Source organism: Desmodus rotundus, chromosome 10, assembly GCF_022682495.2.
Source record: "Desmodus rotundus isolate HL8 chromosome 10, HLdesRot8A.1, whole genome shotgun sequence".
Lineage (NCBI taxonomy): Eukaryota > Metazoa > Chordata > Mammalia > Chiroptera > Phyllostomidae > Desmodus > Desmodus rotundus.
This window is the reverse complement of record NC_071396.1, coordinates 14558285-14579239: the sequence shown is the minus strand read 5'-3', so window position 1 is coordinate 14579239 and position 20955 is coordinate 14558285. Positions and strand designations below refer to the sequence as shown.

Here is a 20955-nt window from a genome sequence, read left to right as displayed (position 1 = left end):
CAGCAGCATCAAGTTTAGATCTAGGTCTCTTGGGGGTGTATTTTAGGGTAAGAGTAGAGAAAGACAGGAAGTGGTCATAGGTAGAGTTATGTAAAAACTGAGTTTAGGTGGTAAATGCTTTAAAAAAAAAAGTACACGAGTGTATTTATGGAAAAGTATATAGGCTAGACAGGGGTGCTAAACTTGTTTTACCTGCTTTTCTTACCAAGAGGGCAACTAACACTTATGAATGCTTACTACTAAAAGCATTTAAATTATTACCTTATCTATAGTTTCATAATAATCTGAAAGGACTACCAGTTTACTATTTCTATTTTTAAAAAATTGAGGAGCGGAATGATTAAGTAACCTGTCTAAGGTTATATCGCTTGCATGATTGCAAGCTGGGCTCATAACCACTACATTATCCCCTTACTCCTGAAATTACTACTTTTAACCCGATGCTCAAATTTCTAGAGTTGTATGAATGTTAAGAGTAAGTAGGCCGTGAACAAGAGTCTACATGTTCTCTCGTGAATAAAGTGCGTGGCAGTCGGGAGTTCACAGACTTTGGCCCATTGCCAAGGCTGTCCTTTGGGTGGACAGGGCATTTATCATTTGTGTAGTGCTTTGAAGTTCTGTAACGGGCACACACCCACAGGTACTGTCAAATTTGATCCTTTTAATACTACAGAGAGGCAACTCTTGTCTCACTGTCTAAAGGCTGAAGAAAGGTAACTAAATTTTGCACTGAGTCTTAAAATTCATAAACTTTAACTCATTACATTTTCATACAACTTTGGGAACTAACATGAATATATATGAGGAAACTGACATTCAGAGAGATTAAGTGATTTGTCCCACTGGTAAATTACGGATTGAGATTCAAAGTCAGGTCCCGATTTCAAGTTCAAAATGCAGTTGTTGTTCTCTGTGATTTATTGTATATCATAAAATTATTCAATATAATCAAGTTATGAGAAAGGTCAGCCTAGAGTAACTTAGGACTTAACGTTTCACCTGATTTTACAGTCAACACCGAATGATTTTTATACTTGGTCGTAATCTCTTACAAATTACATTGTGATGTCATTCTCACTTATAATTTCCGAGGTAATAATATGAAGACACCTTTGAACAGCATTGTGGTCAAGGTCAAACACTCTGGTCTTAAAACCAGAACGCAACATTATTAAAATATTCTACATATGGAAGTATCTTAAAAGCTTCCTCTGTAAAGTTCTTCATATGGAAAATTAATTCAATTCCTGACAAAGAATATTCAGTGGGTTCACGCACCAGGCAGAGCCCAGAACTAGTCGCTCTAAAAGCAAAAGACACACCAACTGTTCAGGAGCCCGTAGTGCAGCAGAACAAGAGTGCAAAAGTAGATTTAACGCAAGGCTGAGAATCAAGCGCCCCGAAACCCAGAGGTGGGGAGAAGGAAGACAGTCATTCTGCAAACAGGAACTGGAAGCAAAAGGGCTTGCTTACTTACATGTCTCATGTTAAACCAGTTCCTACCTAGTCTGCCTATTTCCTTCTACTTCCTTCCTTCTACTTCAATCCATTCAACAAGTGAACAACATCAGCTAGTTACCATTCCTAAATACCTTTTCTTTGCTTCCTTCATGAAAAGCTGGAATTTGGGTTTTACTTTTACAACTAAGTACGAATTTTATAAATGACAAGGCGGATGGGACAAGTACCAGGCTGGAGGAACCGGAACGAATTCTCTGGAGCAGACAGTATAGCATGAACTGCCGTTTTGGAGGTAGAGCGGGGGAAGCACGATGCAGCCTGAATCTGGAAATGTGGATGATGCCAAATGTGAGATCTTTCAGTTCAAACCTGGAAAAGGCACACTTCGTTCTATGTGCCATGGGGAACAAAGGCTTGGGTAAACCCAACAGAAAAACATGTCTACAAAAATTATCTCAAAGAATAAACACAAAAGTCCTTCAGCGGCAGGCCAATTCAGAGCGAGAAAGTGTTTCACTGTATTTGCCAGTTTTCTGCATATGTTTTTGCATATAATGTTTAATGTATGTTTTGAGAAGCAGAAGCAGTTAGAAGCAGTTGGGATACATTTAGTTCCTGTTACATTCATGTTAAGATATTCAGCAGCACAAATATGAACAATACTGTATTTGCTTATGTTAGCAGAGCCATAAGAAAATTGAGAAAAAAATAAGATAAATTATTCAATACTTCAGCTTTCTCTTATTCTGGGACTACTATGTTCTGCCGATGTAAAAAGATAAAATGAAGAATTAGGAAAAAAATAACTCACTGGAATAACAAAAATATCTTCAAAGTAGGACCCCAAAGCAACAATAATGAACACTGGTGTTCAGAGCGTATCTGTCCAGCTAACTGGGTGTGCTTCACTTCTTTTTAGTCTAGAATAGAAGGTCCTGCGTCCTCCACCATCCAGCACCAGACTATCCTTCCACCTTTATTTCCTAAAGTCAACCCACACTTTCCTGGCCCCCAGGAATGCTTTTTTGTATTCTCATAGCCATGGCTTTCGGCTGTTTTCCCACATACAAATTCAAGTCATTTGGTGAGGTCAAGTTTTCATCTCATCTCCTTAAAGAAGATTTTCTTAAGCATCACAGGTGATAACCAACAAAATTCTGAGCTCGTGTTTATTTCCTGGGCAGTTTCTTGGGAACATGGGCTAGTTTCATATTCTCTTGTATGGTCCCCAAAGTGCTATGTACCTGGTAAGTATTTAAAAGGAAAATGCAAAAAAACGTAAAGGACATATAATACAATACAATACAATACGGGAAATGTAATCTGATGAGTCTTCACAACCTTAAATCAATAATCAAATAAGACAAAAAATAAGTAAATGCTTAACATACCCCGTTTAGGCTGCCCAGATCTTTGACCAAATGTTCATCTGCAGAGGCATCATAGTTGATTACAGCGTGCTGCTTATCCACACTACGAGACTGAAAGACATGTTCTAAAGTTAATACATGTAAGGAAATACTGGAACAAGTAACAAACCCGGAGATTTTTGGCTAGATACTTTAATTATGTTAATAGATTAGTAGATGAAGATAGGAAAATGTCAAAGTGAAAGTGCATTAAATTGTATTTAATCTGTGTTACTGTACAAAGGCAACCTGGCATCACCCCCGCAGAGGAAAGCGGCCATAATTTCAAGACATTCTTTCGTACCAAATTCACACATTCTACTTTTGAGAGAATTTAAATCAGCTGGCTTTATTGAATGTATGAATATTTTATTATAACTTAAAACTGTTATATGGAAATCATGCAAATTGTAATTTTATGTTTTATGCATGTTGTAAAAAAAAAAAGTACCCTATAGAATTTTCTTCTTTTAATACTGAAAGCTACAACATAAATTGTACAAGAAAGGCAAAAGATTCAGAGGAAAAAAGTTCTTATTTGCAGTATTTAACCAAAAGGGGCTGGAGGGAGAAACAAGGGAATAAAATTTTATTCTAGGTTGCCAGTACCTATTAAAATATCTATTCTTCAAAAAGCTAAAGATTCATTTTTCTACTAATTATCTTACTCAAAGGTATCTTAAAAGTATTTGCTTTTTAATCCCCACCTGAGGACATGCTCATTGATTTTAGAGAGAGGAAGGAGGAGAGAAGGAAACATCAGTGCGAGAGAGAAACATCAGTTGTACGCACCCTGATGGAGGATTGAACCTGCAACCCAGGCACATACCCTGACTGCGAATCAAACCCACAACCTTTTGGTATATGGTATGATGCTCCAACCAACTGACCACCGGCCAGGGCTCTTACTTTTTAAAACTAACTTCTTTAAACCAAATTCAGTAAGTGCCAACAATATTAAATTACGCTCAAACTACTGGAAGGTACCACAAAGAACATTTCCCAAAGATGCAGTGAAACTGATTATCAGTATCACTGAAGTGTCTGTGATTGATATGCAGTTTTACGTACACTAAGCTAATTTTATGAATTGCTTACAAGTCTTATTTTAAAAATTGCTTCATGTGAAACTTCTTACTTCTTAAGAATAAACTTTACTCTTGAAATCTCATTTTTCAAAATACAGGGTCCAGCAGAAGTAACATCTGCTTGAGTGTGGTTGGTAAGGTAATAATATGGGTGTAATAATTTATAGCTTTAATTTGAACATTTCACCTCAAATGTCACATGGTGTGTGCTTGAGTGTGATATTGTTATGTTACAGAATGACATGCTTGTGATTTTGTAATAAAAAAGGGGTGTTATTTGTGACAGACCCTGTATAATCCCCAAGACTTAGAACTTGTTTTTAGAAATGATTCAAGGAGGAGAAAACTCATTAATTAATTAAACTGGTAGCTAGAGCCAGAAAGTTCAAATCGATGTAGTGTTCTTCTCCAAAGGAGTAGAGATATTTCACACCCATTCCAGATTTCGAGTAGACACAGAGAAAGCTGATTCATTACCTGCAACATGAGCTCACAGTCATCTCTCCCGACAAAAATCATTTCTCGCGGCAGCCTGTGGCGAGTGCCCCCGCTGCTCACCAAAAACCAGGATGTTAAGCTCATTTTCTGCTCAGCTTCTAAGTCTTTGGCAAAGCTACGTCATCCTGCAGAGAGATGTTCAGAAATACACACATTCAGCTATTTTTAGCATTAGCGTCCAATCACCAAACCCCATCAGTAGGTCTAAGAATAGAACGGCATTCAACATTCATCCCTGACTAGAGACAGTTACAGGTCCCAGCAAATGACATATCTACCAAATCCTCATTAGTGAAGCCCAGAGATTCTACTAAGAGTTCATTCATCTATAAAGATACTAGGTAATTACATACATAGTCAACATAATAAACTTCTATCACACTCCTGAAAGACTGAGCATCACTTATAAAGGCCTATAAGTGCTCAAGAAAATGGTCACATTAGTATCATGTTAACCTCAGTAAACATAGCAATACTGCACAAGTAAATATCTAACTTATAAATGATTTGAGAAAGACAGACTAAATTCAAATGAATATATTTGACATCTGATTAAGAACTAATAATGGAAACCAAAGAAATTGCTTCATTGTCTACCAAGTGTGGTCAGCTGTTAGGCTTATGGTGGTAGAGTCAAGTTTTCTGAAACTCTTATTTTTTTCTTGAAAGCTCAAATATTATTGGCAAAAGTTTTTTTTGTCAATACTTTTCTTTGGAGTGAGAGGCTCAATGTCTTCCAAAAACAGAAGGTCCTGACTTACGTGGTTCCACTTAAGGTTTTTCAACTCTATGCTTTATGATGGCACAAAAGTAACACACTTTCAGTAGAAACAGTACTTCAAATTTTGAATTTTGATCTTTTCTTGGGCTAGTGACAATGCAGTCTAATACTCTCTCATAAGGCTGGGCAGCGGCGGCAACAGCCCCAGCTCCCATTCAGCCACGTGGTGAAAAGGAGGAAGGACTGGTACTCTACAGTGTGCGGTGCTGACGCCTTTTGGGGGATAGTGTACTTGTGTTTTCACATCCCATCACGTCTACAAAACACGTCTCCTGCTTCTGATGACAGAAAGAAGGAAGACAATTACCCTTGAGGTACAACACAAGATAATTGCCCAACTGTAGGCTAAAGTAAGTGTTTTGAGTTCGTTTAAGGTAGGGTAGGCTAAGGTATGGTGTTGGGAGGGTTAAGTATATTAAATGCATTTTCAACTTAACAGTATTTTCAATTCATGATAGGTTTATCGGAATATAACCCCATCATAAGTTGAGAAGCATCTGTTCTCAAGTCTACAAACCATAGTTTGCCTGTCGATCATTACTTCAAGTAAAAATGGTGTTCTGGGGAAGAAGTGGCCAGTTCAGCTCACAACTCCAACCGTGGCACAAATGCTTTTCCTTGAGACAACCACGGTGCTTTGGTAAACAGCGGTGATTTTTAACTGGTATGCTGCAGGAATTTTTAAAACGTACAATTCTTGACTATTTAGTCAGGGGAACTGACCTCTTTTCCCTTAGATTGTCAAATTAAAAAAAATGACAACAGCCAACACAATAATAGCCATCCAATGTGCATGGATCATAATTATACCTATTTTCTTCGTCAGATCAGCAAAAAACGTAATACACTTTTTGGTGTGCGGCAGAACTTGAATGATTAGTTTATGTGTGCCATGAGATGAAAAAGGTTGAAAACCACCGGTATACAGCATTAGTGCTTTGGATGAGTTTGCACTTAGTCATACAGAGTATGAGAAAGTTGTGACTCAAAGGTCAAGATTAAATAAAATAAGCATTTTTACCACTTCATCAAGGGCATTCTCAAGCGAAACCGGCAAGTGCACGGCAGTGAAGGATACAATCACTATTAGTACAGTTTGGTGCGGATGCCTCGATCTATGTGCTCAGGAGCCGGCAACTTCGCCACCACTTGTTTGTGCTCTCCATTCAAGTATCAGTACAATAAGAAAGGTGAGTGCTGTTTTGTATTATCATAACAATAGTTTTAATCTCATGACCTTGAAGTGGTTTAGGACTCCGAAAGATCTAACGCACAGAGCTCTGAGAACTGTTGTCCTGGAGGATGCGACTAGGTCATAAGGACAGAAACCTTGGAGTCAGACAGACTGACAGTAAGAGTTCGACTCCTAGTTCCACCACTTCTTACTCTGCAAGTCACCCTGAGTCCCTTTGTCTTCTCTTCTGTGAAATGAGAATAATGACAGCGTCTACTTACCAGTTTTTTCTTATGAAATCAAAAAAGTAGTACCTGTAAATATTTTCCCATGAAGTGGTACATTCTGATACAATTTAATTAGAAGCAAACTATACTACAGTGGAATGAGATCTTGTGCAATAAGAAATATACCTGTACTTTAAAGAAAAATCTTGTAAAATGTAGAATTCTGCGTTAAGGTAAAAATCCCATATAGTATAAATTTATCTACACATTCATGAAAACAGGCATATATTTTCTGTAAAGTCAAAAGTCGTATTCCCTTTAGCTTATCAAATGGATATGATCAATTTATGTGGATTCCTAAATCTTCCCTCCAATGCCTAACTCCTTGATGCGGGTGTTCTTAGTCTTCCACACGTCTATTTGCTGTCAAATCGGTTTTCAGTATCTCATACACACTTCCTGGGCAAGCAGAGAGCATCAAACTAACTTCGCCTGAGAAAATCCTCCCATCTAAATACAGTATAGAATTTGCATACTGCCTTTTCAAGGAAGGACAATTTTAAAACATGACACTAATAAGTAGGTCAATAGCTTTATGATTATTTAAGAGCACTGAAGAAAAAATATTACAATAAGATGTTAAAAGGAAATCAAATTAGCCTAAATAAACTAAAACACCCGAGCCAAACATAGGCAACAGGCACAGTTTCTTAACATTTTCGAAATCACAAAGTTATACATAAGCATTATTCTTATGCTACAAAACCATGTTTTAAGCATTCATAAAACATCAAGCATAATTACATAACATATAAATACATAATATAAAACTCCAATATAAACACATAATAATATTAAAAAAGTCATGGTTTTTTATAAGCTTTTGATTTACAATGAGGCTTTAAAAAGGTAATTAAAAGGATATAACTTTTCTAAAAAACAAAAATAAAGCACATAACCCTCAAGGTGAGGGGTATTTTTTTTATTTATTGGGGTGAGTCCTTTTTCCTTTATGTTAGGTCTCACTCCGCCCCCATGTAGTCCTTGTCTACAATTGGGGGGAGTGAGACCTAACATAAAGCTACCATCTCTCAGTTTTCATAAGGGACTCTGTACTCCGTAACTCTGACGCATACTTGTTTTGGCCGATGGGATGACGTCAGTAAACATGATACATACTGCATACAAGCAGAGGTTACATACTGTGTTTGGGCAATTGGGCCTCCCTCTTCTGCCTCTGCCATCAACAGAAAAAGAGCATGCCCTGGTTCAAGGTGAAAGAGACATGTGGAACAGACACAGACCAAAAGTACAAACTGAAGCCAGTCTCAGTATGTCATCCGACCCCTCGCTAAACGACAGATACATGAGCAACAAGAACAGTGGTTGTTGTTCGAAGCCACTGGGAGACATGAGGTGATGTGCTTCATCACTGACTGTAACGCACCAAACGTGAGTGTGATTTACTAAAACAGTATTTTTTTAAAAAGTGCATTCATAATCCAATATACTAACTTGAATGTTTTTAAAAACAATCCACAAATGGAATTTTTGTTGAAGTTGTCTTTTTCCCCCAGTTTACTCTTTTCACGATGGTAGCGTTCATTGGTACAATAAACGTAAGGCTGCTATATATTACAGAACTACCAACAGCATGTAAAGAAAATCCATGCCTTATTTTAATAAAGAATCCAACGACTGGAGAATCCAGCAGTGGGAGAAGATTCAAGCTCACTTATTCTGTAGGAAAAAGGTCAACGTCCACAGTTTTCTACCACCACCACCATCATCCCCCACCCCCCACCAAATTTACAGTCTCCCCCAAGAGTGGGCAATAAACACACTGCTGATGTTACAAGAGATGCGTCAAGGAATGATCTGCAGAGTATCAGTTCCCTTAGTTAAGCACAGGACTTTACCCCATCCTTGCCTACAACTGATGGCCACATGTTTGGAGTCTCTCTGATTTACTAACTTCAGATAATAAACCGACTCTCTTGTGGGAAAGGGGGTTTGGGAAGTGGGCCCTACGTGCTTTCTTTCTGGGCTTCCAACTGATCTTGTTTTTGATTCATACCTGATCTCTGCCTCCAAGATTCCCAGTTATCTCAAATTCCTAAGTCTAGCCAAGACTTAGCCATTCATTTAATCCTTTATACCTCCTTAGTAGGCACTTAGGTTTCACCATCTTCCTTCAAAAGCTTCCTCTCTTCCAAAACTTTCTCAACTTAACTCTTCCTAAGTGGTTTCCTCTATCTTCACTTTGGTGAAATTTTGGTAAGGAATAGAGAAAACTCCAGGGCTTCTACTTATTACATTTCTTGTTTACTTTTCTTAATAAGAGAAATAAAAGTGAAACCATTCCTAGAACAATACTTGATGAATAATATTTTAGTTACTTGAAGCTTTCCCTCCTTCTTTTCAATTATATGCAGGTACACAAATGTCCTGATGATTAGGATTATATAGATGCCAAAAATAACAGCCCATCATTTTCTAAGCCTAGTTATCATATGATTTTGAAATAAAATACAGGAGAGATAAAGGAGAATAGCTATGCGGAATATAATAAAATATCTCAATGACCATGTATTATCTCAATATTCATTATGTGTCATAATTTTTCCTTTAATTCTTTTTTGCAGAATGAGTAAAAAATTTTAGCTACTCCAAGAGAAGTAAATTCCTAATAATAATATCTGCTCTCCATATTCATAGTTTGGCTATTTCATTCTCATTTTCCTGAATTCAAATTTCAGGTTAGGTACTAATATTATTGCAAGCACCAGCTATGATGCAATAGCAACTAAAAATAAGGGGCAAACGTCTCCACCAATCATGTTAATCTAACTCTGGATACACCCCCAGTCACTGGAGCCATGGGGATAGTGCAGTTCGTCATGTAACACATGATATGCTAATACGTTTCCTTACTCTCGGGTGAAATGCCCAAGGGATTATTGTTGGTAGATGCATGAATTTGGAAAGAAGCTAGGATAAGGAAAACTAATCAATTGGTTGAAAACCTGAGCTGTATGAGGAAGTACTTTGAAATACATCTGTCATCAGGTACTTACTCTGCCCTTATCAGGAACAATTTTAGGAGCTGATGATAAAAGCAATGAACGAAACCTCCTTACCTTAATGCAGCTGACATTCTGGTCCAATCATAAATACATTAAGATCTGTCATCCTGTGCCCCAGCTTAACCCTTACCTTGGTAAATTCTATAAAAGCTACATAGGGACATCATGGAATACGGAAATAAGAAGCCCTACAACCCCATTCCTCCACCTTAACTACTAATGAATTGCCTGAGAACTGTCTAGAGTACCTATTTTAGGACTCTGGTGTCTTGTCAAAGAGGCTGGTAATTTTCAGTGAATTTCAGTCTCTCACATGGTCTCCTATTCTCCATTCCAAAAGCTGTTAAGAAGCAGCCTGGGGAGAGCACCCTACATTTCTCAGGTGGCTTTCTGGAGCCAGGATGTGCAATAAAGACTTTATCTTCCGAATATGCTTGTGTGCTCTGATTGCTGATTGCTGCTTTTGATCCCTGAGCCTTTGAGCTGGCCACCACTGCTTCAATTCCAATGGGCTTGAAGAAACTTTCAAAGAATTTAAAGAGACAATGTACGTTTATTGGTTTGTTTTCTTTCCCCTTTTGAGAGCTAGGTATTTAAGGAAATCTTTGGCAAATCACTCACTCTCTAATCACAGAGATGATAGAACAGAAATTTTAGTGACCAACAACACAACATCTTGCAAAAATAGTTCTGAAAAGTAAAAAATGATTGGTTTAAGCCCTCACCAAGAAAGATTCAGCCATCCCTTGGGAGTGGGACAAATGAAATTCTAATTTACCATAACATAATTCTTACAGTGTTTAGTTCTCCCGCCTTCCCTTCCCTCTCCCCCTCTTCCTTTCTCTCTTTATGAAATATACGTATTTACAGAAAATAAATACATATACATGCATAACTTGGAGATATTGTGGGTTTGATTCCAGACACTGCAATAAAGCAAATATCACAGCAAAGCAAGTCACATGAATTGTTTGGTTTCCCAGTGCACAGTAAAGTTATGTTTACATTATACTGTCTATAAATGTTAAATAGCAATATGTCTTAAAAAAAGTATACACCTTAATTAAAGAATATCAAGGAACCTCAACTAACTCCAAGCATGATGAACAAAAAGATCCACACTGAGACACGTTATATGTCTCAAATTGAAAACTGTCAAATTGAAAGAGAAACACAATTTTGAAAACATCAAGATAAAAGACTGGTCACGTACAAGGGATACTCAATAAGACTGACAGCTGATTTCTCCTCATAAACCATGGAGGTCAGATGGCAGTGGGATGACAAATCTAAAGACTTGAAACTATGACTATCTTTTAAGAATAAATTACAATTAATACAAAAATAGTTGAGGACTTCAATATTCCTCTTTCAACAATGAAATACCCAACCAGACAGAAGATCAGTAAGAAAATAGAGAACCTGACAACACTATAAACCACTATGACCTAACAGACGTAAACACAACACTCTACTCAACTGAGCAGAATCATATTCTTTTCAGGTATACATAGAACATTCTCCAGGACAGACCAGTAGATGAGGCCTAAAACGAGTCTTAATAAATTTTAGAGGACTTAAATCCTACAGAACAACTTTCCCAATCACAATGGAATAAAATTAGAAATCAGCAGTAACAGGCAAAGTGGAAAATCAGCAATATGTGGAAATTAAACAATACACTCTTTAACAAACAATGGGTAAAAGAAGCAATAGTAAGAGAACAGAACAATACAGAGACAAAAGAAAAAAATATACAACATACCAAGCCAAAGGCTTTAGTTATTTATTTTTGAAGCTTTAGTCGGCAAGCAGCATAATTCTACAGGTGAGATGCTATTGTAAAAGCATCACCCTTCCAAATTAAAGATTGAATTAAATGAGAATATACGCAGGGTACTATTATTATTTACTATCTGATAAAATGTAAGAATTTATCCAATAAGGAATTTAAGAGATTAAAAGATTAGTCCACAAACCTACTAGTAAAGTTTCAAGGATTAGACTATATGGCATATGTTGACCCATTAATCATAAAACATATAATTAACACATGTATGGCTTAGGTTCAGAATTAACAAGCTAAACAGATTCAGGGTCCTAAAAGTTTTACATATAATTCTGAAAAAATCAACAAAACTCTAAATATATGTGTTTGAGGTATGAGAGAACAGGTAAAAAGCCTTAATTATAAATAGTAAAAATTCCAGGAAATCTTACTTTAGAGTTACAAACATTAAAACCTATTCTGAGATATGAATACAAATTTTTGGCTTCATTTACACAATTTAACAATTTAGTGGTTTAACAATATAACTAAAACACAATTCAAAACTCTTTCATTTTTGATACCCGCAAGCGTCACTGTGAAAAACACTGGAGTAACTTAATCTTAAAAGTAGATGACGTTAGATATGCAGACTAGACATAACACAAAATTTTATTAGTCTCTATTTTCTGTGCTTATCAATTTCAGCATTTAAGAAATCCTGGAGTATGACAAAGTGCAAAACTAACAGAACTGCCTTTCTCTCTCTACGTCTTTCCTCATGGCAGAGCAAACAATGTTTTCTCTGTAACCCTAAAATACTTGGTTCAAACATCTATTATGTTATAATTTAAACCATAACTTACAGCGCTAAAGAGACTGCATGGTTACTACATGATTATGTCTGTAGCTGGTGACCTCTTTCAAGGCAGGAAATACCTGTCTTCCTCTACCCTCCTTCTTCCAGTAAACATTTATAGAGAAACCTACCAAATCCAGGTACTCTTAGCATTTAGGAAAACTTGCTACCTGGAACTCAGTCCTGGGGAACTCCAGTCAATAGATGCCATGAGAGGGATAAGCCTAAGGTGGTACTAGACCAAACAAGGAGATGTCATTACCCAAGACCGGGACAGGAACACTGGGAGTGGTATAATTCCAAGCAAGTGCAGAGCTGAAATACAGACCTTTCTTCATCTCTGTATCCTCAGAGCCTAGTTCAATGTTTCACGCCTGGTGAGTGTCTCAAAAGCTATTTTTAATGAGTGAATGAGTAGCTCTGGAGCTGCTACAAGTCTTTGAGGTGAAGATAATCTTGAACCTCCAGGGAAAAAAGGTTAAAAATTAGTCATGGAATCTTCACTACAATTAATTCTAGCCATTAAGTCCTAGTTACTGTCCCCCACCCCCCCCTGCCCCGGCCATTCTTCAGCCTCTCTTGTCCTCTTTATCTCCCTGCCACAGGAAGCTACCTGACGAAAGCTTAAGGCTCTGACATTTGAAGGTCGGCTGGAGGTAAACACTGAATCAGCATCCCAGTCCCATTTCTGTGTTCCTAGTAGCTGTAATTAGCTTTAAAAATGGACTATCCTGTTAGATCAGAGCTGATTTCATGATCTCTGAACTAAAAATTTAATACTTAAGCTTTAAATTTTAAAAAACAAAATGAAGACTCTGCAGATATTCAGCAGAGCACGCAGCTTCACCGTACTAATGAGTTTCAGCTCTGGTTTATTTATACTAAAAAACGTTGCTTCTAGTCACTTCTAATTCACATTGAGGAGTGATGGCAAGAAGAGGCTGAGTGATCTTACTATGTGAAGCTGTGAGACAGTAACAGAAGTGTCCTTGATATATAACAACATTGCAATACAGCTATGAACTAATACATCACATAACCCATGGCAAAGAACTGTTTACTCAGAGTAGTCGGTTTTAGGGGAAATGAAAGCAACTATGATACGAATGGCCATCAGTGTATGCAATTACTTGAGCTGAAACACATGTTAAGAAGGGCAGTCTATCCTTTTGCTTCTGGCAATTGGCTGGCTGATTCACCACCAGATACGGAGAGTGAACCTTCTCTGACGCCACAGCCCCTGCTAACTGAGGAAGGAATAACGGACTTCGCACTAGGGCTATCTGCACAGCTGGCAATGCTTTCCTCAGACCTATGCAATTCTCCTTTTAGCAAAATATCATCAGTGTATGCGATCACGTGACAATTTTTCTTCTACCAAGCGGTATGAAAGGGTGCCAATGATCTCCATGGGCTTGGCCCAGTGCCTGGCTAGCGCTATGTTTCCTGAATGAATAAACAGTAGGAGAAAGAAGATATGGCTTTCCTCACGAAACAAAAACTTAAAACAAGGGTGGGGGGGGAGAGTAATAAAGTTCACCACCCAAAATTGTCATCTGAACAAGTAGTTAAGCTGATAAATTAAAGTGAACTAAGCGACTGTGTCAGTTGTTGTACAGGCTTTTTAAACTTCCGTTGTGTCTTTGAGCAAAAAGGAAAAAGGGCTCACGGACGTGGACAGCAGTGTGGTGACTGTGGGGGCTAGGGTGTGTAAGGGGACTAAAAGATAATGGAAAAACAAAATTGGGGGGGTGGGTGCAGCGGTTTCCCGATACCCCAGCACCCATACATGCACAGCGCCCCCAAGGGTGACACATTTTTTATAACTGTTGAACTGACACACCATCATCATGCAAAGTCCATAGTTTGCAATGCATTACGGTTCACTTGGTGATGCATATTCTATGGGTTTGGACAAATGCATGATGGCATGTACCCGTCAGTATGGTATCACTGAATATTTTTACTGCCCTAAACATCCTCTGTCTTTTCACTCTCTCCATAGTTTTGCCTTTTCCAGATGACATATCATTGGAATCACACAGTGTGCAGCCTTTTCAGATTGGCTTCTTTCATTTAGTAATAGGCACTTAAGGTTTCTACACATCTTTCCATGGCCTGATAGTTCGTTTCTTTTTAGTGCTCACTAATATTCCATTGCCCAGAGGTAGCCTAGTTCGCGCATCCATTCACCTACTGGAAGACATCTTGGCTGCTTCCAAGCTTTGGCAATTATGAATAAAACTGCTATAAATACCGTGTCTTTTAATCCCATCATATACGAAGTACACCAAAGATAAGTGAATAAACTTTAAAGAAATGTATACATTCAGGAGTCATATTTAACATTTTCCCCCTCCTAAATCCTTAATAGAAAATATCCTCAACACTAAAGTCTCTGCCTTTCAACCCCACATATTTCCAAAATGAGTAAGTTATTAGGGCTGCATTTCAGCTAAGGAGTCAAGATCAAATACAGTACATATACGACCGATCACATTTTACAAAAGCAAAGGACAGGATTTTCGATCATCTCTTACTTAGAGTAGGTAGCATTTGCTCTGTGCCAATGTTCTAGCAACTTTATACACACATTGTTTTTAACCACAAGAATTGTATAAGTTCTAGAAAATGAACCTTATCACAATACATAAACTACACAAGAGGACTCCATTAGAGAGAGTACTATAAAATGAATTAATCATTTTCTTCATTGACAAGTATTTCAATACCAAGCACGATAGATAAGAGTGTGATGATCAAGACAGAAAAAGTTTCTAATGTCACAGAAGCAATAATAGGCAAACAAAAGTGAGGCAAATGAATAAAACAGCTTCAGTGACAATGGAAAGGCAGGAACATGAGAACACAGAGACAATGGCATGATGTAACAGTTTCAGGGTGGCGCTGGGTGGTCCAGGGAAACATCTCTGAGAAAGTGACACACACTTAGAACATATTCAAAAATTCGGCTCCGCTGTATAATTAACTTGACCCGGGACAGATAATGAAATACACTCTTGGGAAAAAATTATTTCTTTTAAATCTCCACCCCCACTTGAAACCGTATAGCCAATCCAAAAAAATAAATCCACAGCTGTGCTTTCTTTGGATACCTACCAAGATGCTTGTTCTAGGCTCATGTGAACAAACTCTGCACTGGGAAAGTTCTTGTTTCCATATACTCCTGATTATTTTGGAATGAGTGCTCCAAATTTTGCCTTTATCACTTGTCATAAATATAATTAAATTTTTTAAAAAACAGTTAAAGCAAACATGTACTAAGAAAAAAAAAGGTAATTTACAACTTTTGCCTGAAATAGTACTTGACTGTAAAATTTTTTTCATAAAAAATAAGTGAAGACAACATGCCAAATATATAACAGTCACATATACTATATCTGAGCTTCTTAAATATTTTCAAAAGGCTTAGATTTGATGGGAAAAAAATAGTAATTTACTAGCACATCATTTCTTCATAAAAACCATTTTATAAAGTACTTAAAGAAAATGCTTGAGAAAACAAGTTATACTTTTCCATAAATTATCTGGACATTAAAGCTCTTGCCAAATTTTCTCTGCCAGCTTATGAAAAATGTTAAGTCTGACTGGCTCTCTTTTTTAGGACTGGGAAACAGTGTTAAAAATTAATGTGTTTTATATCAGTGAGTCAACGAAGACTTAGATTTAAACATTTACGAAGTTACTCCTTTGTGCCAGTAACTGTGTGAGGCTTTTACACTTTCATTCTTCATTCTAGTCCCTGAAGCATGTGAGAAGTATTTTCCCCTTGAACTGAATGACTGCCCAAGGTCACAAATCTGGGAGTAATAAACAGCAGCCATCTGGACTCGAACCTGGGCTTTGAGATACCAACTTCTAGGCTTTTCCACACCCACTGTCCCCTTTGCATTTTTTTCAAGTATACCTTCAAATGATGCTAATGATCCCACTCCCTACAGACTCAGATTTGGCTAAAGATGTGAAAATGACTCCAGAGCAATATACTTTTACCTAATAACATGTTCTCTGACACTTTCTTTTCGAGCAATAAACACCGACAGCTCATGGACCATCAGCCCATTTTCAATCTACCTCTTACTTTCCTGGTGGCCACCAGCAGGCGGGCACATTCTCTCCCTGAGAAGCCCACAGACGAGTAAGGCTCGATCAGTTCACAGTCAAATCAGAGCCCAGTTATCGGCTGACCCATCTAGAAGAATGATTTATAAATCAGGGTACAGCATGGAATAGAAACCTTGAACTGAAAGAACTGTCAACTATCTCTAGGCTCACTGAACAACTATGTATCAAAAGAACCCTTTCAGGTCATATGTCACCAGGAGCAGAAAAAGGTACAAAACGGTATACAGCATTCACAGACTAGTCAATTACACAAGCAACCAACACTATCTTGTGGCTGACATTTCTCAGTAATCACTTCACCTGTTACTCTGTAAGTCTATGCTTTCATATATTATAATTCATTAGACTATTGATACTAAGTGAGTAGGCTCATCATTCCCAGAATACCATTAGGTCTGTAATTGTTTGCTGGAAATATTTTATAGTGGGAATATTTCTGGGAAGGCAATTCTTTCAAAAGAAGGTATCTCCAGGTATAACTAAAGATAATTCCCTATCGACAATTATTTCATTTGGAGAAGAGCTTTTGCAAATTTGAGGATAAAAAAAAACCCCAGCTAAAATAGATTGTTGATAATTTCAACAATATTACCAGGAGATAATGCTTTCCAAGCCCAAGTGAATAGTAGGACCTTCCAAAAAAGGTTTACCTTCCAAAGACTTTCCCTTTCTTCAGTTCTGCCTTCCTTTCCCCTCGGTCTAGCCCTATTTTCCGTTCCATCTCCATGCACCACCATATACCGCACTCACCCTCCAGTTCCCTCCACTGTCTCTTATTTCTTTGTGACACAGTGGGCCAGAAACAGAACACTGAAGAATATTTTAAATGTTCACGTGCACAATGTTACTTTAAGTCTTGGGCAGTAACCTTAGAAATTGTATTGTTTATGCCTTTTATTTTCACAAACAAGCAAAACGAGACCCGGAGACTCCAGATTGGTTCGGCACCATGTATCCATAGTAACAGCGCCAAGACTAAAACGAAGCTCTAACTCCTTGTGCAAAGTGTGCCCTTATTCACATCATGTTGACAAAGCGCGTGTGTCTGTCTGTGTCTCTGTGGGTTTATCCGAAGGTCAGGAAACAACCTCGAAAGTCATCAGCTACAGAAAATAGCCAAGCTGCCTGGCTCGCCTGCAGCAGACATGTGATGACAGTATTTGTCAACTAAAATGACACATGTGTTTTATAAAACAAATTTAGGGTTACATAGCGATTGTCTCCAAAAATTAATTTGCTTCATGCCTTCACGAGACTCCCATTATCTCCCCTGTAGTTTCGCGACTATTGGCTGAAAAATGGTTTCCTATGGCAACTTTAAACAGTTAAAGTCACGTCTAAAGACCAATCTAGGGGTAAATGCTAGCAAAAAGAAAAATTAAGTAGTGAAAATCCTACTGATATTTCTATTGTTCAATTTTTGTATTTGAACTAGTTTACTGCTTCCACTAGGTGTTTGAGAACTCTAGCAAAAGATACAATAATCTCGTATTTTTCAGATATCCATTAATTTCATATTCATTTTCTATGGAAAATTAGATCAGATACTTCACATGATTAAATAAACACCCAAAATATGAAAAGTAAATGACTTCCTGTTCCCTGTAAGTGCCTACGAACTGATTCGTAAATTTCTTTACTCTTCCCTGTTCTGGACATCAGCCCTTATTCTATCCCTATTTTTGATGCTGATATGCTCGATAAACATTTCCTTTTGCTTTCTTCATTTATGCTGGATCCAGAATAGGTGTATGCAAGTTTTTATGCATTTTTAAGAAGTGATTTTGATTATATTTGAATTTTGTCATGTAGAAACTTCTTAGAGCATATGGCATATACACATACGAAAGAAAAACTCCAATCGTGGCATCAGAGAGTAACTTTGTAACAGAACACAAACACATTTCCGATTTGTACTTGCCATTCATTTAACTGCATCCTGTTTGTTCCCACCACTCCAATTTACTAATGTAACATTCCAGTTCTGTGCAGTGGCTCTTTAACATTCTAGAATTTGCTATGCACCACTTAGAAACAGGGTCAAACTGCTTTCTCACTTCAGGAAAAGGCTCTTATTTTTACTGAACAGCCCAACCCAGAATGCCCCACACAGGTGAAGGGTAGAGTGTAGCGGAAGTGAAAGGTAGTGAGTAAAGCTCACAACAAATATTTCACTCCTGGATTTCCTGCAGAAGGAAACCAGAGAATCACTAGATTAGAGAAACGGTGTGTTTCTTTCAATAGCTCTTCAGCTTAAACACAAACCAAAGCCAAACTCTAGTCACCGTCCCTGTTAAAGTACACACACATACACACAGGTCCCTGACCCCAAAAAGGGACAGCTCAGCGTCACTTTTGTCAGCCAGTCCGTCACCGCAAAACTGAGTTCAGTGACACTTCTGGAATAGAAAACAGTGTATTTCATTTATAAACTTTGTTTAATGCAATATTGGTTGTTAGAAAATATTTCAAAAGCATATTCAGAAAACTTAAAACAAACAATTTCAAATGATTTAAGAGCCATTTTCTTAAACACACACAGGGGCCCACGCACACCCCTTAACCTTGAAATTCATCAAAATGAAGAATGGCCTGATGAACACACAATACATACATGGCCAGAAATGTGTTAAAACTAATATAATGTTATTAGCAGAATCAAGATGGTGTGGATATAATAAGCATGTGGTCAGTACAAGATTCTTTCAATTTCCCTGCACATTTGAAAATTTTCATTACAAATATTAGAAAAAATCTAGAATAATACACCACATATAAATAACCACTTGCATTAAAAAAATATAAAAATAGCTTGCAAATTAACTCTAGTGAAAAGAGGAAATAGTTTAAAAAGTAAAATCTCTGAGAATATTATGTATAAAGTCTAAGGAATGCACCCGAATCTGGACAAAAAACTTTATAGTCTTAAACATGTTTTCTATTAGCCATAAAAAAGTAAAAATAAACAGAAATGTTTTAATCAACAAGCTAATAGAGATAAGCATTAGAGATTTTAAAAGAAATTAATACATTTAAAATATACAAGCAAAAAAAGATAAATCAAAAAGCCCATTAAAAAAAGTACTAATATCCCTGGCAGTTTTTTTTTTCTTTAATCATCATAAACATTTAGCTTTGTAATAAGAGGACAAACCACCGACATGACTTTTAAACCCTTATGAAATAATTATCTTTATATCTGTGTGCCTCAAAATTTAAAATTCTCAACTAAGTGAATAAACTTCCAGGAAAATGAAAATGACGTACTTGACTCAAAAACAGGTAAAACCTGAATAGAGCTGAAATCACTATAAAAAACTAAGGACCTGAAAAACCTGTTCCAGGGTCCCCTTGTCATCTTTCAGGTCCTAAACTATCAGTAAACTTGGTGTGATCTCAATCAAAAGAATTTTTTTCAGATGAGCTTGCCTCAATAATTCTAAAACACATCTGGAAAAAATAAGCATACAAAGATAGCGAGGTAGATTCTGTAAAACCAGTGCAGTGTCCATGGTCCATCCATTTATAAGCAGGTACTGTAACCCTATGCCATAAAACATGATAATGTAGCAGTGCGGGAATAAGCAGCCAGGCAGATGAAAGAGCCAGAAATTAATCTATGAAGACATTTTAAACTGTGACCGATAAAGAACAATTAGGCAATAAATGATACGGAGACAAAAGGCTATGTATCCCTATGTACATTTTAGATAAATTAACATATTTGCATGTAAAAATTCAAACCATAAATCTGAAAGAAGAAAAGTATAGATTAAATATTTAGCAAAATTTTGCACAGTGGGATAACTTCACAAGGAAAAGGAAAAGACAAATAGGGCTGCGTACAAGTGAAAATCTTTGTTGGGCAAAAATAATAAATTTACAGTGGAAATGACAATCTGGGGAAAAAAAGTATTTTAAAACATATATGATAAAGGAGCTGTCACAAGTGAAGATGATGATGAACATTCCCTTAGAAAAACTGAGCAAAAAATTCAGCACACACACTAACAACCCAGGTTACAAATACAATGGCCAATAAACACATATATTTTTAAATGTACACAAGTATGCCCCAGCCAGGTGGCTTAGCTGGTTGCAGGAGCATCCTGTACCCAGAAAGTTTGCAGGTTCGATTCCCAGTCTGGGCAGATATCTAGGTTGTGGGTTCCATCCCCAGTCAGGGTGCATATGGGAAGCAACCAATAGATGTTTCTCTCTCAGATGGATGTCTGTCTGTTTGTCTCTCTCTCTCTTTGTTCCCACCTCTCCCCTCCCTTCCTCTCTCTACAATCAATAAACATTTCCTCAGGTGAGGATGTAAAAACAATGTTCAGATGTATTACTAGTAAGAGAAATTTTACAAAGGCTTTTAGTTTATAAAGTTGGCAAAACTTGTAAAAAGATAAAAAGACAACATTATATACCAATTGTGGAAGTGGACATTGGCATAGATGG

The 20955-nt window shown here is 37.2% G+C and overlaps 1 protein-coding gene across 9 annotated transcripts in view; it reads right to left on the bottom strand.

Moving 5' to 3' along the window:
* Positions 1-20955, bottom strand: part of CEP170 (centrosomal protein 170) — a 98621-nt gene that overhangs the window by 70175 nt on the left and 7491 nt on the right. For all 9 annotated transcript variants that reach the window (XM_045184485.3, XM_045184486.3, XM_045184487.3 and 6 more), the window contains exons 2-3: positions 4436-4581; positions 2853-2942 (exon numbers count right to left, since the gene is read on the bottom strand). In XM_045184485.3, the coding sequence (XP_045040420.2) occupies positions 2853-2942; positions 4436-4540 (195 nt within the window). In that variant the 5' untranslated portion in view covers positions 4541-4581. The remainder of the gene's footprint in view (positions 1-2852; positions 2943-4435; positions 4582-20955) is intronic.